The 27108-nt window shown below is 39.3% G+C and overlaps 1 protein-coding gene across 21 annotated transcripts in view; it reads right to left on the reverse strand.

Moving 5' to 3' along the window:
* The window catches only part of ELAVL2 (ELAV like RNA binding protein 2), a 201205-nt gene that overhangs the window by 23902 nt on the left and 150195 nt on the right, over positions 1 to 27108 (reverse strand). For all 21 annotated transcript variants that reach the window (XM_019816051.3, XM_045043762.1, XM_045043761.1 and 18 more), the window contains one exon: positions 16190 to 16293. In XM_019816051.3, coding sequence (XP_019671610.1) covers positions 16190 to 16293 — 104 coding nt within the window. The remainder of the gene's footprint in view (positions 1 to 16189; positions 16294 to 27108) is intronic.

Here is a 27108-nt window from a genome sequence, read left to right on the forward strand (position 1 = left end):
AGGGTCACGAGGTTCAGGCCCCACACTGGGCATGGGGCTTGCTTAAAACAAAAAGAAGAATTAAGTAATATAAATAGGCTAGAATTAAGGCAAACAGGAATTAGTGTATTACTATGTCAAAAAAAACTTAAAAGGCAAAAAAAGAATGTATTATCACTGGTGAAGTTCTGGCCGCAACAGGGCATACTATGAACTAGTGGCCAGAAACTGATACTCGTACCGGAGCCCTCCAAAGTTATGAAGCACTGAAAACACAGGGCTTGGACGTGCACAGAGCCAAGTTCAGGTCTTGGCTCTGGTGCCTTACCAGTTATATAACTAGGGAATAATTTCCTTAGGTTCTCTGAAGCCTCTATTTGTTCGTTTACAATCTGATGTAAATCAAAGTCCTCACCTCACAGGTACCTTACAAGGATTAAACGGAAAAATAAAACTATTAGCACAAAGCTGGAGAACCATAATAATGTTTCAATCATACCTTAATGATTTCATACATAGAAAATCATAACAACATAGATAATGATAGCTCCAAACACTTACTAAGCACTTACCATGTGCCAGACACTGTTCTTGGTATGTTACATACCTTAATATTCAACTGATCCTAATATCAGGGTTATAAATTGGGTGTTATCACTAGCATCCCTAATTTATGTAAGAAAAAACTCAAATTATCACTATTATCTCTGAGATCAGATAAGAGGACACAGAGGAGGCATTTGATACAAGAAGATGTATGTACTTTAACAGAAAAACAGTTCAAAGATTAAATAAGTCTTTTTCCAAATCCATTGCAGTTATTATCAAAATTAATCCTCACTAATTATTACAGTATTATAATACAATCTTCCATGTATTTTGTAAGACAATAGCAGATAAGTGTATGGGAGAGCCCAAGCCCCCGTTGAAGCCTAAGGAAAAGGCTGTTTGTCGTATAGAAGGTCAACATCCAGCAGCTTTAAATGAGCTGATAGAAAAGACCAACTTGATTTTAATATTCTTTCCCCAAAGTACTGCATATTAAATACTCCCACTTCCTTATTCCCTCTCATAAATATCTATTAGAGCCTAAAATGAGATGCAAAATGAGAAACAGAATCATCTCCGTTTTGGGGAGACAGTGGCAGAAATCATAAATGGGCTTTGGGGAATAGTGCCTATTTCAGATGAGGGGCGCATGTATGCACTGAATGTGGGATGGGTTACAAAACACCATTCAACCAGTGCCTAATGACTCAATGTGATTTCACACCAGGAAAAAATACCAAGAAGGCTATGCTAGCAGAGTACTGTGACAGTTTTTCACTTTGGACACTCACGAAATATACTAGGAGGATGTTAGACATAAAGAATAAGGAAAATATCAGTACTCAGTACTCAATATTCGGATGGGTGTAGGGCCTGTTCAACACTGCCAGAGCAGCAGACTACCTCAAAGCCACCTCCCAGGGTAACAGCACTGCAATTCACTTACAAAGCTTTTATATTATTAGGCTGTACGTTTCCTAGAGGGTTGAAACTAATTCTTATAGGTATTCCTATCTTACACCCCCACCCGCAAGTGGGTGCTCCGATTCTTACAGACTGAAAATACTCCATGGCCTCCTGCAGAGGCTATTTCTGAAGTATCTTTCAGGCAAGCTGATTAGAAGGTGTGATGCTTGTCCAAACAATCTGGCTTTTTGTGCTTCACTGGAAACAACAGAAGTTAAACTGGCTTACAGAAAAATAGATGTACTCATTCAGTTCTTAGAAAACCATTCTTCACTAGTAGCTTCTTAAGGGTTCTTTCAAGTTTCTGAAATTTGATCAGATGCAATCTCCAACAAAAGCTACACCATCAAGTTCCCTGTTAACAATTTTACGTGTAAATATAAACTTAAAATGTAATTCATGTAGTATTTGACCACCTAGTAGATCTAAAGCACTGGCAGCAGATTAAAATGCTGAGTTAGAAAAAGTTAAACCTAAAGAAGGTCACCAGAGTACCTGGTAGAGGTAAAATGGAGCTGTTTAACAATAAAAGCTAATTACCACTGGTTGGTAATGTGTAGAAAAAGAAGGTTCTCAACAAGCCAATTTTGGTGGGTTATATACCCGAGAGTTTTTGCATACTTCATCTAAGGTTTGAAATGGAAAACATAAACACACACACATCCCACTATTTCCTATCTCTGAGCATACAGAGCACATCTCCATTATCTCTTATAAGCACTACATAAAAACTTCCTCATTCAGAAATTTTAATTTTTTTTTAATCTTTATTTATTTTTGAGAGAGAGAGAGTGAGACAGAGCATGAGCAGGGGAGGGCCAGAGAGAGGGAGACAGAATCTGAAGCAGGCTCTAGGTTCTGAGCTGTCAGCACAGAGCCTGACACAGGGCTCGAACCATAAACTGTGAGAACATGACCTGAGCCGAAGTCGAATGCCTAACCGACTGCGCCATCCAGGAGCCCCCTCATTCAGAAACTTTAAATAAATGCTTATATATTTTGTGAAGTGCTCTAAAGACAAAGATGCCTGCCCTCTGAGAGCAGACCACCAAAGAGAAGAAATGGTAATGTAGAGTGAAAAATAAATGCTTTAAAAAAATGTTTTTAATGTTTAGTTTTGAGAGACAGAGCACAAGCGTGGGAGGGGGAGAGACAGGGAGACACAGAATTGGAAGCAGGCACCAGGCTCTGAGCTGGCAGCACAGAGCCCGACGTGGAGCTTGAACTCATAAACTGTGAGATCATGACCTGAGCCAAAGTCGGACGCTTAACCATACTTAGCCACCCAGGCGCCCCGAAAAATAAACACTTCTATGGCCAAATAAAAGTTGGTAAGTAATGACAGTGGTATAAGGCAGTACAGGCAGAGAATGAACCAAGGCAGGAGATAAGAATTTGGCATGCATATTCAAGGAGGAGGAGCCCAGCTGAGCCAGAATAAAATCTCTGTAGAACAAAGACAATGCTGTAGTAGGAAGCTGGGGCAGATTCTGGAGCCCTTAAATGTCATAGTGAGGCTTTTAGAACCAAGGAAGTGACAGTCTACAAAAATGTGTGTGTGTAGGTCAAATACATATACAATGTGGAGATAATTTTCCCATAAGCTAGGTGAACAGAATAGTCAAAATCAGCGTGGCAATTTAAAAGGCTATTTTAAATACCATCTACAATAAGTTTCCTTTTGTTCTGTAACTAGAAGAAAAACCGCTTCGCCACAATGTTGGTTCAGATATCCAAGTCTTCTTTGACCTACTTATATATACAGTAATGAAAATATAATGATCCTATTTCTGTGTGTACACTAAATACTCCACAGAGAAATTTCATCTTGGTACCATTTTTAAACATCTTAAATGAGTCTCATAGGTTACCATGAATCTCTGCAGAACAGGGCAGATATGTGACTGTGAACAAATGCCCAAAATTCATCCCCATAGTTCCTTTTATGAATTAGGTCTTCCTAAAAAAGAATAAATGTAAACTATGGGGCTAGGTTTAATCAAATTTGCCTACCAATCATTTTCATAGAAGGTTAATACTTGATTGAATAAATACACTTTATAGTTTCCAGATACAAGTTTCTTCCAAAAAGTACATGTCACATAAAGGCCTTTGTGCCTTTGCATGAGACATTCCTTCATGTGTAATACGTGTCTTCTTTCTCTATGTGATAAACCCTATCTTGTAAAACTCTATCACTTCTGAAACCACTGCAGGGGCCTCTCGACAGCCAGTGACATATCCATTTCCACTGTACTCTGCATTCGCTTATCATACATCAAAAAAATGGTCATATAAAGTCAGTGCTGTCTCTTCCTACTATACAATGGCATCAGGGACAAGACTATATCTTGTCATGTTTTAGCACGGCTCCAACATTTAGCAAAGTGGACCTATATGTGCTAGACATTCAAAATGCTTACAGAATTAAGTACTTACAGATATTCCCTATCCAAGACTGTATAACCAGGATTGTATCGTCCTTAAAAAACAATTTGCAATTAAACATTTTTTAATATTAAATTTGAGAGCTTTGACCTTGGGGGGGGAGAGGAAAAAACACATGTTATGATAGAAATTAGTAACTTTTATTTAGTAATTGTTTTTCATGTTTATTTATTTTGAGAGAGAAAGAGCACAAGCAGGGGAGGGGCAGACAGAGAGGGAGAGAGAAAATCCCAAGCAGGCTCCATGCTGTCAGTGCAGAGCCCAACACGGGGCTCAATCTTGTAAACCATGACAGCATGACCTAAGCCCATGCCTAACTGACTGAGCCACCCAGACACCCCAATAACCTTTAAAGCATATGTCCCTCCATACAAACTTGGAAACTAACCACTGGAATTGCTAGGATTTCACATAATGTAAAAGGCCCTAATGGCACAAGACTATTGAAGATGAAATAATCACTCTTACTAAACCTTTAATGTACTTAAAAAATTATTCCTCAAACATCCAAGGGAAAATTTCTAACAGTCTTCCTTCAAACACCTGTTGTAAATGTAAAAATAGTCTGCACCCATATCTCTTACAATTAAAACACAACAGTCAATATTTAATGTTTTCAGGCCTGATTTAATCCGATTGTCAGGAATCTAGTGTGTGTGTGCGCATGTATATACGTACACACGCATATGCACAAAAAGTTAGGAAACCACCTCACTTTCCTTCAAGGAGAGCCTGTCTTTGCTGAGCCTTAATGAGTATAAACTATACACCATTAAAAAAAAAAAAAGGCAATACCAAACATTTTGGATTGCCTATGGCATTTCTCTCTCAAATAGACTAGAAGGAAATTGTGTGAGAGACACATGTATGACATATAAGAAAGAGAGATAATAGGAATGTTATTATAAACCCTCCCCAAGGCCAAAGAAAGTCTTACCTATATATTTTTTGTGGACCTGACATAAATTATACAACTATAAAAAATTTATTCAATAGATAATTCAAAAGGAATAACCCTTGAAATATTACTGAATGTTTTATAACTTCAAACCTACCAAGGTATTTTTCTCTCAACATGATTAGACATTAGAGAATAATCACAGGGAAAGCTTTTTAAATGAACTGATTTGCAGGACTAATAGTCTCATTCAAAGACAATCCCTCATTCTCCAAATATCTATTAGACACCTGAGCTGTATATCCCCCAAACAGCTTTAACAAAAAGTAATTACTATATTCCTAAAGCCTTTTGTATGCTAGTTGTGAAGGCCTTACAAGAAAGAGGGTTTTTAAGGAACACACCAACAACCTTAACTGTACACAATGAACAGACCATATCACTGCCATTCATAGACTCCTCCAGAAATTTAAACAGGAGCAGTAAGAGGGGATAACCGCCTTTACCTCTGTTGCAGGACAAAGCATTCTCCTGCTTCAGATGTGCAGAAGCACCTCACTTTACCTTGAGAATCCAGTCCTGCGGTATTTAATTACACTGTCGGGAGCACCGAATAGTCTGGCACAGTGCCCTTTCCCTGGGTCTTGCTGATTGATAGCATCAATAACATTCACTGGCTGTAATTAAACCGCCAAATAGTACCCCCTTTGCCACTTGGTAGATCAATGTTCTTTAATACTCAAAGAACAAAGTACAAAGGTGAGAGGGGTGTTCTTAGCCTTCACCTTCACAGTTCATTTGACTTTGTGCACCAGAGCGGTCTGCAGACAACGCATATTTCACAATTCCCCCAAGACACTGGTTAATGAAGGAGAACACTATGGAAAATGCTGTAAGTTGGTGACAATTACTTATTAACCCATTTTTGCAAATCTGAGAACAGAGACATTCTAAGCCTTTTGGTGACAGTATGCACCGCTTTCACATAGCTTCGGAACAAAATTCAGTTTATAGGTCAAAAGGCTTCCAAATTAAGGTGGCATACAGTAAATAGTTTTTTTTTCTTTAAATATTTATAACATGCTATGTGGGCAAGTTCTTGTGATAGTAACGCAAATTCCCATTTATTAAAACCCGGACTAGAAAAGTTCAAACATCCAGATACTGTGGAGGGGTGGAAGAGGGGTGTGGTTGGAAGTCTATAAATAGGAGACAAATTTTTATTGCATTCTAAAAGCAACTTCCATATTCTAAGGATTCACAACCATCCTGAACCATATAATTGAACTCTCAATCTCTATACTAATATGAAATACCCATTTTAAATGAATGGGCCCCAGAAGAACGATACTGCAAATTCCCTATACTCAGAATCAAATATTAAATGACATTTATATACTTGTAACACTAAAAGTATTTAATGGCACTGAAATGCCCTGAAAATGACTACTGTGAGTGTGAGTGTGTGAGTGTGTGAGTGAGAGAGAGAGAAAGAGAGAGAGAGAGAGAGAGAGAGAGAGAGAGAGAGAGAGAGAGAGAAAGAATACTATTCAGGTAAGTCCAGCATCATATTCATTAAAAGTACATCTGTTAACCACAAGCATTCCAGATACTTTATGACAGAACCTACAAATGAAAATTTCATTAACATGTAGGTTCATTTTGAAACAAGCACCACAGACCTATCCAAGTACAAATCATTAAGGTCCACCAAACAATGGTTCTCAGGTCAGACCACCACCTATTAAGAATCACCTGTGGTAGCTGGTTAAAATACATTTTTTGGTCTCACCCTGCAGATATCAGATTCAGTAAGTTTTGGGGTCCAGAACTATGCATTTTATCAACCACCCCCCCTTAGTGATTCTTTTTTTTTTTTTTTTTTTTTTTAATTTTTTTTTTTTTTTCAACGTTTATTTATTTTTGTGACAGAGAGAGACAGAGCATGAACGGGCGAGGGGCAGAGAGAGAGGGAGACACAGAATCGGAAATAGGCTCCAGGCTCTGAGCCATCAGCCCAGAGCCCGACGCGGGGCTCGAACTCACGGACCGGGAGATCGTGACCTGGCTGAAGTCGGACGCTTAACCGACTGCGCCACCCAGGCGCCCCCCCCCTTAGTGATTCTGATGAACATTTTAATGCTTTGGCAGTCCCTTATGTAGACAGACTTTAAATAGGTAATCCTCAAACTCTGGGGATATACTTGGATTCCTAGAAAGCTCATAAAAATTACAGATGTCAAGCTCTCTTCCTGGTCACCCACCAATCCTGGTTTCCAAATGAGTAAGAATGAGTAGCTTGAAAATAAGGTATATATGAATAGAAATAACCAATAAATACAAAAATGTAAAGGTAAAACAAAGCCCATAAAAATTCATCCAAAGGTATATCCAAATATCAGCCTGGCTGGATGGGGCTCAGCTGGATTAGGGAGCTCATCAGCCTGACTGGTCTGTGGAAAAGATTTAATTCTATGAAGTCAGAGCCACTCTCAAGGACTCCAGAATCTTTCTAAGAATATGAGCAGGGTCGTTTGTGTGAAGGAAGTGGGAACAGTCGAATTTCTAAACAGTCATTTAACAAAATTGTAAAAATGAAAGCTTTTTCTGAATGATCAGTTTCCAGGACCATGCAGGTGCTGCCTTTCCTGCTGCTTGCCTGAGGGTCAGTGAGGGTCACTTCAAGACTCATTAGCAACCTCAGAACCTACGCAGGAAGGATTACACTTCCCAATTCCTGTGGGAGGAGGTAACCTTATACTAATGACCAGAAAACAGAGCATATTAGCATGATTTATTGATTTTTTTTTTCCACCATCCGCTTCTCTGTAACACAAGGTAACTACGGTAGTTTTAAATATCCAACAAAATCAAACTAACAAACTAAAACAGTGGGACTACTTACTTTGGAGTAAAAGCAGCTTTTTCATTCCTCCCCAACTAGATTTCTAAAATACCACTTTAATAGAGCAGGACATAAATCCAGGACTTGTGGCTCTTAAACCTTGATGCAGCATTCAAGGAGTTGTTCTCATTCGGGGTGGGGGGGGCACACAACTAGCAGACCGCTTGTACAGTTTTCAAAATAGAGCCCTCTCTCTCTTGCTTAATCACAAGTAGTACGTCAAGAAACTTCCAAAGTAAAACCCCCACAAGTCTGATGTCATACTCAGGGCTTAGAACTGATGCTAAGGGCAACGACAGGAAAATCAGGCAGAGATGGGAGTAAAAGAAAATGGACCACACGTGCTTTCGTAAAGAGTCCACACAAACTTAAAGAATGACAAATGCACTTTCTGTAACTTTTAAACTAGCATCTAAGACTCACAAGAACTTACCAGAAAAAGACTCCTGCATGGGTCATCTCCTACAGAACAGAGATCCAGAGCGTTACTGTAATAGTAATTCTTTTACTCTCCAGTTACCATCAAAATACTTAAACCTATGTGATCCTGCCCATCTTCTAGACAGGACCTCCAGACACTAGTTTTATTCTCAAAGTGGGTGTCTGGCTATCTCCAGCATTCATCCTGACAGACAGCAGTTTTCTGGCCACTAGGAACAGCTCCAATTTCTCACATCTAACAGAGATCTGAGCCAGAAAGTCTCAAGACAGTAAAGGACCCAAATTAAGGTTCCCAAGACAATATTCCATTTGTAGTGGTATCTATAACCTGGTTCTAAATGAAACACCTAAATGTCAAAAATATGAGGTGAAAAGAAAACAAGAAAAGCCACCAGCATCAGCCAACGTGTCCCTTGTGGTACTGTTAGTTACAAGGTGTTTGAACAAGTCCCTTAACCTGAGCTGCATCTCATTGGTCAGAGGGAGTATTTGCCTACAGGAATATTGCTTTTGCCTAAGTCCAGTCAAGTAACAGGATAAAAGTCCTATGTAACTACTATAAAAAGTAGATAGAGCAAGGAATTGAGGGACCCTTTTTCAGAAGTTAGCATATCAGTCTGTGCTGACAGCTCAGAGCCTGGAGCCTGCTTCAGATTCTGTGTCTCCCTCTCTCTCTGCTCCTCCCCCACTCACACTCTGTCTCTCTCTCAAAAATAAACAAACATTAAAAAAAACAAAATAAAAAAAAGAAGTTACCGTATCTGTCTTAACCTCTCAAGCTAGCTTGGTAGAACAGACAGAAGCCACCAACCTACCTAGTACTACTTCTCCCAAGTCACAAATAAAAAGCGACAAAAGCCCTACCCTACCCTTTAAAAGCAGTAGAAAAGATAAGCAGACAAGTGTTAACAGTGCTTTGCAGAAATGCCTTTGCTGATGCACATTTATGAAACAGGCAGAAAAGGTAGAAGCTTGAATAATAAAAGGATCTATAAACTCCCTCCTAAGAAAGTTGGGTTCAGTCAACTGCCCAGACGCTCCCCACCATCCCATCTGTGGTTCACAAGCAGGTAAGGGCAGGAAGCAAGCTGAGACAGTGCTACCAGGAACCCTCCTCCTCACCCATCACTCTGTGCAGGCTCAGCCTTTGTGCCAGCAATTGTCCAAAAATGTCTACGGAAAAGCAGTTCAGAAAATGCCAAGTTACTGCCCTCTGGGAATTTCCAACTGTCTCAATCCCACTTTGGAGGGAGCCTTGAAGGAGCAGGAGTGACACAAATAGGCCTGAGTTGGGACAATGAAGTTTTGGACTATCCTAGGCCACCTACCCACACTCTTGAGGCTACCCAAGATAAGTAACAACCTATAGTGGCTTCTTTTTGTGTGTGTAAATAAATAAATAAATAAATAAATAAATTCACAGCTCACAATGGAGTATTCTGCAAACACATGACAGGCATTATACAAATAATACCTTATTAAAAAATCTTACTCATTTCAAATAAGGGCTGTGTATACTCAGCTCAATATAGATATAAGAATTTTATTTAAATGTATTGAAGAGTTTTTGATGATCAGATGTAGCAATATACTATTAAAACTCAGCACACGGCTCTAGAAATTTCCAGACCATGGGTTAAAAATGAAGTTATAATACATTCAGTCTTTATTTTAAAAAAGGCAAAGAAATCATTTACTCAGCTTCCATTTTTGCTTCCACTCCTGCGATGTACTTTTTCCACTTTTTTTGTCCCTCCACAATCTAAAGTCTGACCAGCCAAATAATAATTTAAGTTAACATCTCCAAAGTTGTCAGTTAATTTGAGGCCTGTCCTTCAGACTATTACTCGCAAATTTTCCAAATCTAGTCAAGGTAAAAAGATAAATGATGATCTATATGCAGCAGCATTGAAATAAGGGATACCTTGGGGTGCCTGGTGGCTCAGTTGGTTAAACGTCCGACTTCGGCTCGGATCATGATCTTGCAGCCTGTGAGTTCGAGCCCCCCATCAGGCCCTGTGCTGACAGCTCAGAGCCTGGAGCCTGCTTCGGATTCTGTGTCTCCCTCCCTCCCTCTTTGCCCCTCCCCTGCTTGTTTTCTCTGTCTCTCTGTCTGTCTGTCTCTCTCTCTCTCTCTTCTCTCAAAAAAATAAACATAGAAAAGAAAGAAGGGATACCTTATAGGAGATGCTTTTACAAGTTTGTAAAGCCCACCCTTCTCCTACAAACATCTACACTTTGTACCTACACAGAAAACAAAATGAACTACATAAGCTGAAAGAATACTAGCATAGCCTGAGATGCTCAGAGATGTGGAGTCTGTACTAGAGAGACCTTCCCTTCATAACAAATACTTAAGTCCAATCCATTGTTGCTCTGCTCAAAACACTTTGGTGGTTCTCCCTCACCTACACTATAAAACCCTGGCACGGCACACCTGCCTTTAATAATCCCCAAATGCTCTCTGCTCCTTTATGCATTCCTCCCCCTGCTCACTGCTCTCCCTAATTCTAAGTGGTTCCCCTAACAGCTGCTTTCAAACTTCCCTACAAAAGCATGAACTCTCAGCATTACTGCCATTTGAAACCCACTGGTCTCAAATACCCCAGAATGATGCTGTAGATCTTTTAGCGGAGCACCTACCAGGTGGCAAGCCTAACGTCACTTCTGTTTCCACATCCATGCCCTTTCCTTCTCTAAAGCGCGGAGCTGATTTACGCATTTCCTAATGGGCACAATTAAACTTCATAAAGGAATGGGTTATAATGATAAGAATTAATCCCTTCCCCAATAATTCTGGACCAAAAAGAGGGCTAGGTGATGTGGAGAATTGTTTCCCCACACAAATTTTACTGTGGCTGCAAAAATTTTCAACAACCACAAAGAGAAAGTATTAACATGTTGTCTCTTCAGGATGGGGTGCTGCATTTCACCACTAACTAAATCATTCCATGATAACCATGAGTTGACTAAAAATCTATTAAGTAGCTACACCTTTTTGTAATATGCAATTTGGTAGACTATGGAAAGTTAAAAAAAAAAGGGGGGGGCAGATAATAAACATTCTCAAGATGAACTAGTTTTACAGATAAAATGGAAACCTGAATGATTACTGTCCAAGATCACACAGCCAGTTAAATCATGTTATCAATGTCCTGAGAGAGTAAACTTTCAGAAGTGTGGTTCTATATTCTTCCTATATTAAGGAAATAGTTCATGCTAAACAAACAAAGTCTGTGACCATGAGATGTACTGGGAAAAAGGATAGGCTAGTTAGGAAAAGGTATAAATGTAACAAGTAATTTAAAGCAACATGATGGCTTAGAATAAAGGTTTATTATCTTTACTTAATCGTTCTCTAACAAACTGAACACTTTAAGAAATGGATACTATTTGTACTTAGTATTTCAATTTTTATAAGTTTTTCCATATGCACTTAAATGGTGGTTTGGTTATTTTAATATGAGAAATTTCACATTAATGATGTCAATTAATAACTTTTAAGCAAAGGTGAAATTTAGGCTGGCCTATGTCTGAACGATGAATCAAAAACAAATTTAGGCAGTTTTTTTTCACGCTAGTAGTATTTCAAACAGAGATCCCCCACCCCCACCCCAGTGGGGCAGAGAAGGCATGGATTTGTAGGGGTATCTATCAATAATAACAAAAGACTTCTATTCCTTGAGGTTAACAGCTCCCACTTTCAGAGAAACCTAGGGACTAACAAAGCTTCCTACACCCTTTGTAGGAGGGGAAAAGCTAGGAGTGACACTGAGGGGCATGACCTCCATCACCTATTCACAGTACTTGCTGGGGGTGGAAAGCATGTAAGATCTTTTGGAAATGAAGGATTTTACTCTGCTAATATGAATTTAAGTCTGATACCATTAACCTGGGCAAAAAATACATTTTCTCTGGGTGGGGGGAGAGGGCACGAGGACTGGCTGGAACCCATAAATGTTTCATACACCAACTTAGATTTTATCAATACTAGAGACTCCCTAAAACCAAAATGAGTAGAGAATATGAAGACTGAACACACTAGTCACAACCACTGAGAACCCAAAGGATCCACAGAACAAAAGGTGCCCATGGGGACCAGGACCAGAGGGCTCTTGATGAGATCCGCCCCCCAGCATACAATTTTTGACACTGTCATGAGGAGATTCCCGTCCCCCAGGGCTCAACTGTGCGTATACTACCTTTTCATTACTTTCCCTAAGATCAGAAGTTAAAAACATCTGGTCATCATCACACTTCATTAACCATCCCAATATCAGGGACAACATGGACAGCCTTTATCATAACTGCCTCTGTGCAGCTCAGAGATGGTATGACATCACCAGTTAGGTAAGCTGCCAAAACCTCGAACCAACCAAGGAAAAAAGTGACCCTTAGGAGAAGAGAATAACCACTTTGAAACTTTAACCTATGAATGCTGCTATTTTTAATAAAAATCTTTCTAACATAAGGTGAAGATATTAAGTTTTTCTAATTTCTAAGCCACACTTTTTAAGAAGTGAAGATGGTATGAACCACTTTTTACTCTGAACGTTCAGCTATCATTCAGCATGCTCAGGAGAATTATCCACAAGACGATTTTCAAGATAAAAGACGAAAACAAACTGAACTTAGCATGCAAAAATACCAATATTTAGAGAACCCACCTATTCAGAAAAGGTACATTTTGGTGGCTCCTAAGTGTTAGGCCTTAGACTTGCTGTCACAAATTACCTGGAAAACATATTAAAAAGCAGATCCCTGCATCTCACCTCTGGACACTGATCCAGAAATTTGAGGTGGGCCCCAGAATATGTATTTCTAACCACTTTTCCTTGTGATTCTGATGCAAACAAGTTCAGGAACAACTGCTTTAGGATTTCACAGTGCCTGAGGTGCTTCACTCACTGCAAAAATACTGAATATTTGTCATGTATTCAACACACCATCCGTCTATCGTACAAAACCTTACTCGGCTAATGCTATTAGGGAGCCCCAGGAGAAACTACTAAATGAACCACCTTCCACGGCACTTGATTTCAGTTTCAATATTCCAATTACTAGGAATTCTACCAAATGCATACTAAATACTAGGTATCTTGGAAGACTTAACTTGAGCACACAAACATTTGTACACTTGCATATGACGTATGTATTAGTCTACTGCAGCCGTCTGAAGGGAGTTTTGCCACATTAAATGTAAGAGTTTTGTCTTCAAAAGCCCTGTCTTAGCTAAACTCTATGAGCACTAAGGTCTCAACTCTTTTTATTGGAGGCATGCCCAGGTAGGCAGAGGCTGAACGAGGAACTTCAGATGGGCTCCAATAGATAGGGAGGCTGCTATTCAACTAAGGTAAGTGGGAAAAGGTATGCCAGGAAGCAAGGCCTACAGGAGCATACGTGCAGAGCCTGAGACGATGATCATGTGCCAGAGAAGAGCCAGTCTGACTACTGCGGAAAGCAGTAACAACAACAGTCAACTCCAAATTCAAATCAAATGATAAGGTAAAAGATTAGGGAGATATAAGAGAAGTTTGAGAAGTAACATGAAGAAAATGCTGTTGTTGTTTTTTTTTTTGTTTTTTTTTTTAAGTTTAGTCCAATAACCACTATCAGGATAGACTGGAAGAAGGGTAAAAAGGCCAATTTATGGAATGGTATCTCAGGGAATGGAAAGGTATATACATGCAGCTTCTAAAAGGTACTTAAAACAGCAAACATGTGAGAAAAAAAAAACTGGCTCAAGATCTTGTGTAAGAACACAAAACATGTCTAATTGAAAATAAGACAAAAAACACACAAAGAACAGACAAAAATGGTGCTCTGTAGTTCTGGAAAATGGTCTGCTTTGCCTCTCAGAGAAATCTGGGCCAAACTGAGGATACCAGCTGTTATCTGATATTTTTACAGGAACCGAATGGGGGTGGGGAAAAAAGGAGCCTGCTGCTTCCCCACCACTCCCACCCCCATTTCAGAAAATCAGAAGAGAAGTAGCAGATGTCACAGTTTAAAAGCCACAAGGCATTACTGTCCTTTCTTCCGCATATTCTGCCTGGGCAGCTGGGCCCTGAAGAGAAAGCTGGGCAACGCGCAGTGAGGAAGCAGCCATCATCAATGGTCTCCTTGCAAGCCACGGAAACCACTGCAGAAGAACTTACAGCTAAAGAACTGACTCACTAAAATAAGGATGATTATTTCTGGAATGGAGAAAAGGGTATGTTCAGGAATGAGCCACCCCAACCATCCCTTCCAATTTCTTCGTAACCACAACTCAGGACGTCAACACTAAGATAAATTAGCAGCAATTCTGGAAATCAATTTAAAATGGGGAGGCCTTCAAAAATCCACAGAACAGAGAACACACAAAACAATCTGAAAATAACTGGATATCAGATTTTTTTTAACAGCATTTGATTATTACCTAATAGTAATAATGTGGGGCACCTGGGTGGCTCAGTCAGTTAAACAGCCACCTATTGATTTCAGCTTGGGTCATAAACTCACGGTTCATGGATTCAAGTTGGGCTCTGCACTGACAGTGAGGAGTCTGCTTGGGATTCTCCACACCCCCCTTGCTTTTCCCCCATGCTCACGGTCTCTCAAAAATAAAATAAAAAAAAATTTTTAAAAGAGAAACATGTAGAATTCTTGGACATCTTACATCCAAGTATATTTGGGAGCTACCCCATACAGTTCCCTTTAGATAAGACAGAGCTGGGAGGCATTCTTCCTACAGGCCAATAAAGAATGAGGTGTCAAAACTACCCAGAGCTAATGAATTACTTTAGTTAACAATTCTGAGAGAAGCAACTTTTAAGCACAAAGATGACACTGCATTTCCAGATTTCTGAAAAAATGAGCAGAATCTAGACAAGTCTGTAAGCAAGATGGATGCCACAGTCAGCCTTGACTAACTTACCCTCACCACTTCAGGCTATCGTCTGAGCTGACTTCTTAAATCAAGGGTGGGAAATAGGTTCCAACTTGAGTCAATTGACAGAGGTTGTCTGGAACACTATTTTGAAAAATATTTGGGAGCCACATCTAGACTGAGTGGAGAAAGACTGCCATGATTGATTGGCAATGTCTGCACTGGGCAGGAGAGGGGAAATTGATGGCACGTGCACTAAGCGTTTGCCAGAAGCAACATCCCTTTTATTCTGTAAAGGAAAAGAAATCTATACTGCAAACTGGATTAAATTCTTATCCAGATACAATCTACATTGGCATTTCGAAAATTCACAAAAGTGGGAAAATATCCACAAATTATTTACCATTTGTCTTGAAAAGAAAAATGTAACAGGAAAAATAACCTGTGTGGCAAGTAAGCTCATCTAGTCAGTCTCCTCAAAGTCAGAGCAGAGTCAAACTACAGCCCAAGGACTACACCCAGCCTGCCAGCTGTTTTTTATGGCCATGAGCTAAGAATGATTTTTATATGTTTCAATGACTGGGACAAAAGAAAAAGACTATTTTGTGACACATGAACAGTACATGAAATTCAAGTTTCAGCTTCCACAAATAAAATTTTATAAGATCACAGTCACATCTGTTCGTTCACATTGTCATTGGCTATGGCTGCTCTCACACAAGGGCAGAGTTGAGAAGTTGTGACAAAGACTATATGACCCACAAAGCCTAACATAGTTACTACCTGGCCCTTTAGAGAACAACTCTGCCAACCCCTGAGCTCAAAGAGCTGGCCTAAGGTTTCCCCAAGTTATATGGCAAGTAATTCACTATAAAGGAAGGAGACTTAATTCAGCAGGCTTCACAAAGTACTTAGCTAAGAAAGTTGCTGCTGCCGCCTTGTTAATAAGGAGTGATTACATGAAGTCCTCGTGAACAGGTTCCCCCGTCATGCAACAAACAAAAAATTCTGCTATGTCTCCCAGAGAAGTGTCTATGTGGGCACAAAATGAATAAAGGAAAGAACTACACGAAGACTTCAATTGTTTTTAATCTCTGTTCTGCAGGTAGGTATGAAGAAAACTGAAACATACTTTTATTGTTTTGGTTTGAAGTCTCAATCCATTCAGGGTGTTGATAGCTTTCTCTGCATCCTTAGGGTCAATGTAGTTCACAAAGCCATATCCCAAGCTCTGCCCTAATGAAAGGGAAGGAGAAAAAGGCATACATTAGTTCTACACCACTGATGCCAGCGATCCACTCTCATTTTGGCATATGGTCTTGTCATTAACACCAGCACATTTTCTCAATAGTAAAAAGAAGTCTACGTTAATTCTTCTAGAAATATACACGTGTTTTTTTTCATCTCCTGTCTACTACATTTGCAAGTTTAAACATCAGTTAGAACTCAGCAAGCTGTGCATTTAAAGTGCACACGCGCACGCACACACACCTCCAAAGCATTCCATCAAACATGTCCTGCCTGAGCCAGAGCACCCCTCAGCAAATGCAACGTTCAGCTTCAGAGACTGTGGGTGCAAGTCTCTGCCGAGCTGCTGAGTGGGTTTCACGGGCATGACTTATTCAGTTTCGTTTTCTTTACCCAAGAAATGGGAAGGCATCACACATCAACCCAGAATCTGTCAGTGTTCTGTACTTTGTACCCTGGCAAATTTACAGCCTTTACCAAATACAATTATTTCCATTTAAAAGGTGAAGAATCGTGTGTGCACATGGACATTTATTTTATAGGAGGGCCTCTTCAAATAAACTGAATCTAATTTTCTAAAAAAGATTTGATGACCTAGATAAGGAATACAGGGAAATCTGAAGATTTACACTGAGAACATCCAAGCCAGTAAGAACAATGAGAACATGTAGGAAGGGAAGAAAGTATACACAAAAATAATAAAACACAGTTACTCAAGTAAGAGCTGCTTAAAAATCTTGTTTTTCCCTATCATCTGAGCTCTCTAACTCCTGGCTCAATGATGTCCTAACTCAAAAAAAAAAAAAAAAAAAAAAAAAAAGGAAGGTATTCAAGAGGCTGGAATCAATGGAATGCACAGGTAAGTAAAGCCAATCTGAAAGGTCTCAATTTTTCAACTACGGGAAAGTTTCACAGTTTCAAAAAAATGCTACAGTAGAGTAGGTAACAACAGTGGACATAAGAAAGGTTTAGTCTATTAAAAGTTAAACCAAACGAATTGAGGGTTTCCAGGAAGATGTTCGGTAAAGGTCCAAATACTTTTTATTAAGTATCGCTTCTGTATGAATTTCACAGCAAACTAAGGGATCTTCATCCTTGATGGGGCACTTTAGGCACATATGGTTATGAATACAGGTATTTAGGACAGCCACTCCGGTTATCCAAATGTGGTTCCCTAGAGCTATATAAAAAAGAGAGAGAACACTAAATACAGTACCTAAGAACTATGAAAACTTGTAATTATATTTTGGGACCACTATCAGAATTTGGGTGTTGTACAATACCCACAACTAATATGTCAGTTTACCTCAATAAAAAAAAAAAAAATTGGGGTAATCATCGCTAAAGTATCCCTCTAATCAAATTGCATTTTTTTCCTGTTTTTAAAAAAAGAGGGTGAAGGGGGTTCCTGGGGGGCTCAGTCAGTTAAGTGTCCAACTCTTGATTTCAGCTCAGGTCATGATCTCAGTTTCCTGAGTTTAAGTGAGCCCTGCAATGGGCTTTACACAGTGCAGAACTTGCTTGAGATTCTCACTCTCTCTGCCCCTCCCCTGCTCACACTCTCTTGGTCATTCTCAAAAATAATTAATAAATAAAAAACTTAAAAAAAAAAAGGTGAGGGATGAGCTAAAACTAACTCATTATTTTTTTTCTCACAATAATCACAGAAGTTTTGTTTTACTCACAGGTCTATTTTTAAAAAGTTCCATGTGAAGCCACTGTATTTTAAGCATTCATCCTTTTACTAATTTGACATTTACCATGTGTCTATAGCATGCACAGTGCCCTCTTAGAAAATGTGCTGCAGCTCTATTGTCAAATGGGATGAACATGAAAGCTGCTCAAGGAAGCAGTTAAGATGGAAAGAACATGGGCTTTGGGAACAGACACACAGGAGTTCTAAGCTTGCCTCTGCTGTTTATTAGCTATGTGACTTTGAAGAAGGCTACTTAACTTCTCTGAGCCATTACTTCCTAAATTCTAAAATGATAGTAATTTCTATCCAAACAAGGCTGGTGAGGCAGTGATGAAAATGTTCGCTACTGTTGGAAGTAGATTATTTTAGTCAAAAGATAAAGTAAGGAAAAATAACATGTATCTACTACATGTTAAGGAGTTTCCACGTATTCTTTCAAAATTAAATCAAGAAGATGCTACAAATATAATGGGGAAAAGAAAGGCAAGCCAAACATTGTGCAGTTTTGTCACATTGCTTTTCTCTAACTAAACAGGTCAAATAATCAATTATACCAACGTTAAGAGTCTATTTCTCCTATCTCCTGACACTATCCTCACACCTGCATTTAAATAGCCTCTAATCAAAGTGCTTTTTCAACCCTGGTTGCACACTGAAATCATCTACAAAGCTTTGCGGTGGGGCGGGGGGGGGGGGGGGGGGGGGGGGGCAAACAGATGCCTAAATCCTATTCCCAAAGATTTTTACTTTATTAGTCTATTATGAAGCATTGGTAACAGACTTAAAAAACCCTGGCGATTCTAACAAGCAGCCAAGTTTGAGAATCACAGTTTTAATGTGAGAGATAATCGGGGGCTACAAATCTGGCATCTGGGAAGCCCTGAGAGCGGCCACGTGCTGAGGGGTCCAGGCGTGGAAGAAACTTTGTGGGAGGACTGTTTTTTACAGATCTGTTTTCAGGTAGAAGTGTTTCAGATGTCTTCCCTCTAAAACCTTCATCTTATCCAACACTTCAGAGAAACTGTTTCTTGGCCTGTGGGGTCACTCTCAGGCACAGCAGTACCTGCTGGAGGTGGGTCACCGGGGAAGGTAAGCCTGCCCTGCCAGTCCCTGCTTAGCTGTCTCCCAGGCTGGTTACTCCTAAGCACAAGGTAGGCACTCCCAATGTTTGCTAAATGAATGAGTGAGAAACACAGTGGTGTTACGTATTTAACCAAAGCTATTATCACCAACATCACATCAGATGGTCCATCCACTAAATGGGTCTTTGACCTGACCCCACACAGCAATCATGGCTAGCTGTAATGAGTCAGCCAAGTTTCTAGTACCTGTGAATTGACTACACTCAAAATATTTATCCCTAAATGACCTCTCCTCCACAAACAAAGTTTCTAATTTGCTCAGTGGCATTATCAGGAAGAGCACCACCCATCAATTAGAATATGTTTGAAGTAAGCAAAATTTTACTTTTATTCTAAGGAAGATAATATGAAAGGAGAGATTTGCTGCAAAAAGGCTGCATTTCTAAATCCACTATAGTAGCTGAATTAGCATGTTGGCAGTGAAGTACAAGAGAGTTAGGAACTTCAGAGATTTTCATTTTAAAATGTTAGTCAAGTCAGCAAATATTTATTGAATGCTTATAATAATTTAAAGCTTTCAAAGATGATACCAACATAGGCAAGACTCCCTCCAGTCTCATCTTTCAGCTATGTGGTATTTTACTATTTAATTTTAGCCTCACATTTATCATATGAGATACTCATTTTCCTCTCCTGTGAAGGAGACAGGAGGATATTTGAAGCTAGGCAACGTCAATCAGCTTCCTCAAATCAAAAAAGCAGGTAGGAAGTAAGGGTCAGGACTTGATTCCAGGACTCTCAAATGCTATGCTCTTCTCAGCTCAATTCACAGCTGGTTAATATATGAACCCAGACCACCTTCAATATGCATGAAGGGTAATGTTACCAGGCATTTTCTAACAGGGGTCTACCACAAAAACTGTTCTGAGACAGCTGCTCACTGTCTCAAATTCCTATACTTTATGTGCAAATATCTGTTTCTGTATATATGAATTTCAATGCTATTATTCATTCCTATGACAAAGTAAATTGCCTCTTATTTATATAGTGACTACTTTACTTCAGGTTATCCTAAGTGAGTGCAGATTTCTATAAAGTAAAAGCAACACTGAGTCAAAATCAAGAAAAATTATTTAGCCTGGATCCACTTTTTCCACTCTTGTATTCATCAGCTAGTAACTAACAGTCATAAACCACCAGGGAAGGCATGGAAACCAAGCATCATTTATCCAGATCATCCAAATCTGGTTTTCAAATCATTCTGAATTTAGAATGTGCATATTGATAAACCCAAAACCAAGAATCATTTTCTTTAAAAATAAAAATTATAAAGCTCTACATTTAAATTCCAAGTATAAAAGCAACCCAGTGTGATTAGAACTGAACACAATGACAAAGCTAAGGCTCTCCCAAAAAATCCTTCAAGACAAATAAATCCTGTCTTTCAAGGCTAAAAAACTTCTGGTAACTGGATATAAAGAATAACGTCAAAGCACTTGTCCCCAACTATCTATACAAGCTACCTGTGGTCCCAAGGCTCTTAGGGATTTTGGAACCATTAATCCAAGCCTTAGTCCTAACAGGGAAGAGAAGGATTCTAGAATTTCATTACAGAGGAAGTCATGTGAACAGTTATATGGCCTAAGACCTCCATGCATGTACTGAAAACTCTGGGTCAATACCACACTTCAGTCCATGCATTCTATACACTGTGTGTGCGAATGCCTTTTGTTTTGCATCCTCCTTTTTAACCTAACATACATGCCACAGAAGATCCCTTCTTCACAAGAGACAGAAAAATCACTTGTAAACTGCTCCCGGCATAAGGAGAACAGTTATAAACAGGCTCCTTAGAACCACAGTCAAGTGGTCTATAGCACAGAGCTGAAGCACTCCACAGGCCTCTGAATGGGACCGAGGCCCATCAAGAGCCACACGGGGATCAGAACAGGAAGAGGAAAACAGGAAGAGTCCTTTTAGTAACAAAATGCTGGTGGGAAACACAGTAAACTCCAATTTATCCCAAACTGTGCGTAATTCAAAGCAGCAGCCATTCCCTTGCCACCTACATTGCTTTTAATAGCATACTTTAATTAAAAATTTAATTGCATATTTTAATTAAAAATACACAATCTTCTGGACCCATTTAATTCAAAGGTCACTTTACTTAGTCTTTTCTATTTCAAATTACTACCAATGTGCAGAATATCAAATTACCCCCTCAGGTTTAAAGGTAAAGGTAATAGACCTCCATAATTCTTGATTATAAAACCTGGTACATTAATTTTATCCAACCAATATTAAGTGAGACCCTTCTCAACATGGAACTGTGGAAAGTAAAATTCTGCATTAAAATAAGTCATCCTACACATTTCTCACCAACATTTAGAATTCATTTGTTCAACAATTATAGAAAGTCTACTTTTTGCTAGTCCCCAGGGACAAAAAGTTCCTCTTTATAAAACCTACATCCTGCTAGGAGACAAAAGAACAAGCTCTACAGTGTATTAGAAGAAAATAAGGGCTAAGGAGAGAAAAAGGAGAGAGGAGACTGTGGGGAAGAGGGACAGGGACGCTATGTAAATGGAGTGGTCTCAGAGTGGGCCTCACCCTGAAGGTAACATCTGATCCAAGACCCAAAGGAAGTAATTCATAGTCTAACAGGAAAGCTGTGTAAATAGACCAGTTTGAGTGTAAGTTCTTCCATAGGGGTATCGCATCCTGCCAGTTCTACCAGCTAAATCTGCCCCTCCTTCCCCCTCCTCTGATTAACACAGGTCCTTGTGTACTATTCTAACCCAGATTACTGCTACAATACTATAAGCAACCACCCTTCCCCTACACTCCTGTCAATTCCCAAACCAGTTGTCCTCCACCATGATGCTGTCCAGATAATCTTTTTTTTTTTTTTAAGTTTACTTATTTTGAGAGAGAGCAAGCAAGCAGAGGAGGGGCAGAGAAAGGGAGAGAGAGAGAATCCCAAGCAGGCTCTGCACTGTTAATGCAGAGCCTGACGCAGGGCTTGAACCCGTGAACCATGAGATCATGGCCTGAGCCAAAGTCAGGAGTTGGACACTTAACCAACTGAACCACTCATGCGCCCCCAGATGGATCTTCCTCAAAGACAAATCCAATTATGCTCTGGTTTCCAAGGTCATCATCGGCTTCTTGCAAACTTCTACTTCACACATACCCTAAAATGGACATTCAGTTCCCTGCGCACATCTCTAACTGGCCAACTCCCACATATCCTTTGAGACTTTCTCTAAGACCCTTTTCCTGACACAACTTGCCCCACTCCCAATACACACTGTTCAATCCTCCTCAGTCCTTCCACAGCCCTTATATTATATACCTTTATCTTAGTACACATGGGTAGTGAGTCAATTTGGATACCTCCCCACCCGAACCCCCACTAAACTGTTGAGCAAGGGCAAGCCACACAGAAAAACCTAGCACAGATTATTAATTACATGTTCACTGAACAAATAAACGAGCTAATGAACAAAGAAACAGCTGTCTGCCTTTCACGAACTTAGGTTTAGAGGAGAGATGCCCTGCTGCCCATGTCCCTACATTGTTCCAGATGGATTACAGAACAAAGGTGCTCAAATGTTACAGTGTTCTGTCCTTACAAGGGAGCGATGTGAGATATTTTTTTAAATAGTTCATGTAAGATTTCTCATGAAAAAATTCTACAAATACCTTTTAAATGAAATCTCAATTTTAAAAAATAATGTCACCTACAGTAATTTGATAGATTTACATAAATCTGTTTCACAAATCTGTAAGTATGAATTATGGGATGTCAGCATATAATTTTGTTGAAAGTGCTTTTTCACTAATATAATTAAGTCTGCCGAGACTATTCATGTACAAGTCAAATAAAATGCAGAGTGAATTCTGTAAAAACCTGGTAGTTGAATCAACAATAAAAGGTGACTACACTGATTGATGTGTATCTATTATTTCATTTAGAGCAGTAGCAATGTTTTATGAAATAAAAAAGGACAAAAGCAGCATGAATCTTTTCTAAACCTCACAGTTAGCAGAAACAGGTCACTATGGTCCTCTCTGACAAGCAAGACTATTTACAATCTAAGGTTAAATAATGCAATAGTTTAAAAAAAAAAAAAAGGCAAATTGAAAAGATTCATTCTCCAAACACAGCCCCTATATAAAACTTCACCCTTTAATTTAAAAAAAAAAAAAAAAAGCAAATAATTTGAATTAGGAAAACAAGTTAATTCCGGGCGACGGAGGAGGGAGGAGGTGCGGGGGCGGGGAGGGTGGGGAAGGATTTTTTTTTTTTTTTTTTTTTTTTTTAAAGACCCACCTAGCCCTCCCTCCCCCAAACACACAATAAAGTTGCCAATGTGTTGTGTTTCTTCAGATGGACTTTCTGTTCTTAGGCATTGGTTATGTGTGTCTGTTCAGACAGGCTGTGCACTGCGACTCTGGCACCAAAGCAAGCAGCACCAGACTTTACAAAGGAGCTTTCTTAATATCTCAGATCTGATATGTAACAAAACCATGTGGACACCACACACATCAGGGTAAAGGTTTGAGAGGATCTTAGGAGAATGGAGGGATGCAACCCTTTCTAGTCACGTTTTTGCTCCAAATTTTAATTCCTGACTTGGCCTGAGTCTCCTCAGATACAGAATGCCAGATGCAGCAAGACCTTTCATTTAAACACTCAACTAACTCAGGTCAAATTAAACAGGTCCTCCTCACTGCCCTCTAATGAGGAAGATCAAATTGTGAGGCAGAGGACTAGTGAGATCCTATTACTACAGAACACACGCCAGCCTCCCTGAAAGCTCAGAGCATTTTTACCAGCTTCCCAAAGGACATTACCAGGGATTAGCACAAGGAAGGAGAATTCAACCTAGAAAGCTCACATAATACAGAAAACAGATGGCTCATTCGGAGACTTATCTTCCACCCAAATGCTAATAAAGCTGGCCTAAGACTAAAATGCCCCAATATTTTAAAATGGTTTTCTGGACTTCACAGATATGTTGAGATAAGACATAAGAGTTTAAATTGTAACTTTTCTGCTGAAATCCAAGTTGTAAATAGTGATCATTTGGTAAATATTACCTAAGCAGCCTAATTCTAGAGGGAGCTGTTAACATCCCTAGCACCAAGGCATCTTCCTTTCAAGTTACTTTTAATGGCCATATCTGTCCTCTGATTATGCAACTGGTAGAGCTCTATTTTCCTATGGTTCCAATCCCAGTAATTATGAATCTGCTGGCAATGCAGCGTGACCTTGCTTAAGTTGGTGAAGCCCTGGATTCTTAATACATCACAATTTCAGACAACGTTAAGAACTCCCACACGATTCAGTCTTAGGCTATCGAGAACAGCAACAGCATATTAAATTCTTGAGTACTGCACATGGGTACTAAGATGTCTTTCGTCCAAGACCAGGAAAATTAAGGAAATATGATCTTTATCCAAAGTGGGGAAAAGAAACTAATTGCTCTAGCATATACAACTTAGGATAAGATTTTACACTGGATGTTCCCCAACCAGAGACAGAGTGAGATATTGTAGCATCTCAACACCACAATAAAAACAAAAGCCATTTCTCATCACTTACTGACAGCAATTAGTTGCTGTCAAAGAAAAATCAGCAGTCCTACCTGAAATACTGGAGCGGCCCCTGGCCCCATGATGAGAACAAAAATGGGAGAAAAAAAAAAAAAAAATCTGAGCTAAGGCTCAGAAAAACTGAAAACTATTTTCAGTTTAAGATCTAGGTCTGCTGCCATATTCTCATTACTTTGTTAATTATAATTAACTCTGTACACATTTCTTGTAATTAATTTTGTACACACACAGAGGCCTGTGTTATTTGCTTTATCTTGTGCTTTCTTAAAAGGCAATGGCATTATCCGAGCAAATATCATCTGAGATGAGGGCAAAAGAACTATACATCACAAAATATTGCTGGGGCAAAGAGAGAAACCAGTTAACAACAGCAGTAGTAAAAAGGGCATCTGCTATTGCTTGCACTACCAGCTGGTATCAATCTACACACGTGCATACACACATACACACACACACACACACACACACACACACACACACACACACACATATATACTGGTAAGCAGTCCATCAAAAAGCAGTACAGCTTCTTAATCTGTTTTTCTCTCTGTGTAAGACATTATTTTTTATTCTGATATTGCAAGGAAAAAAATTAAAGGTCCTAAAGCACTATAATTAACTCAGTGCCCTTTTTGAAACTGTGTCAAAGAATCTTGCAAATCACTATGGTGAGCTCCTGTTTTGTCCGGAACAAGGGGAAACATCAGTCTACAAATTCCACCACGTCCTCCTGATTAAAAAAGAAATCTTATTAGAGAAATATTTTCTTCTTGAATACATAATAATTTGTAAAATAAATAAATAAATATAAATAATTAATAAAATAAAATCTCTCATCCACAGTTAAAGGTTCACCAACCCAACCCTTCCCATTCGAAAAGCTCAGTGAAGTCTATGGGAAAGTCTGCTCCTACTTCTCCATACTTGCTTTTATCTAAGCTTTCTAGAAGCAAACAGTACCACTGCCTAATTATAAACTGCCATCAACTTATTAGCCTTACATTATACATATTCATATTTAATTCTCACAATAAAGCTCTGTACAGATACATCTGTACCAATTTTATGATTATAAATTTAGAGGCCCAGAGATGCATATTAACTTGCTCAAAGGCACACAGCTAGCTGGTTGTTCAAAGCCAGGATTGACCTTTCTAAAGTCGGTCTTTCCAGCATACACTTAACCGCCTTTGGCGAAGTTTGGGCATAATACTGAAGCAGAGTGCTTTGCATTCAAAGTTCACAAGTTTTCAACTAGGATATTCATAATCTCCAAATATACCTGCAATTTTTTTTTGTTCCGTCGTGTAATCGATTGACTAGAATTTCACCATTCTTTCTTAATCCATCAAGATTAAAAAGAAAAAAGAAAAAAGAAAACCCTTAGAAAAAAAGAAAAAGAAAAAAAAGGAATGGCATCCTGCAGGTGCACAAACCATTTAAATCCTCAAAACAAATCCATCATTACAAAACAGATTAGAGATATCCACATTATAAAAAGATTCATTTAAAACAGGACTTGATTTGCATACTCTTTTTCCAGAAACTCAGAAAGCAATTCTTATGGCTAAAGCCAAACATGTTTGCTACTGCCAAAATTGTCTCCCACACAAGACACTTCTCTCGTCAGCAGATTGCATTAAAATGCTTTTATACGCACAGTGTGGTTTCCTAGCTAAAGAAAAGCAGGTGGGATCAATGCCACATGCTCTCTGCCCTCTTAATATCTTTGCTCAAAAATTTAAAGCAAGACAATAAACAAGGGAGATGCAGGCACCTAGTGAACATGAACACCTAATGGTTAATCACGGAGTTTCAGGCTCAACAAGGACAAACTTGCAAAAGATATATTTAGTTGACTGAAACACAGAAGAAGCTAGGAGTTTCTTGACAGAGAAATTAAGGAAATAGGCATATGGAGAAGAGCTAATGTGTAGAGAACAGAGGAGATGGTTGATCCAACGGCACAATGACTGAACAGCACGTGGGGTATGTAGAGGTAAGGAAGCCGACTGAGAGCAGGGCTGCCCCACACGAACGTCAGTAGTGGTCATACTGCAGCACCCACCCACCCACCAAGCAAGGAGGGACAATTAAGAAAGAGGAGAGAGAAACTGAGAAATGTAGGGAGGTTAACTTTGGGAGCCTGGAACAATCAGGACCTACAGATCTAGGATCAAGACCACCGAGGAAGAAGTTTTTGACAGTCCAGAAAAGGGACGTGACCCAAATCCTTTTCAGTCAAATCCCCAGAGATCTCTAAAAAAACAAAAGTTACAGGATAAAAACCCACAACCTCTTTCAAAAGGCCCTAAAACTGCCCCAGTCTGAATCAGCTAACCTCCCATCTATTCCTTATTTTCCTATTCCACAAACCTTTTGCTCATGCTACCATTTTCTGAG

This window comes from Felis catus, chromosome D4, assembly GCF_018350175.1.
Source record: "Felis catus isolate Fca126 chromosome D4, F.catus_Fca126_mat1.0, whole genome shotgun sequence".
In the NCBI taxonomy this organism is placed as follows: Eukaryota; Metazoa; Chordata; class Mammalia; order Carnivora; family Felidae; genus Felis; species Felis catus.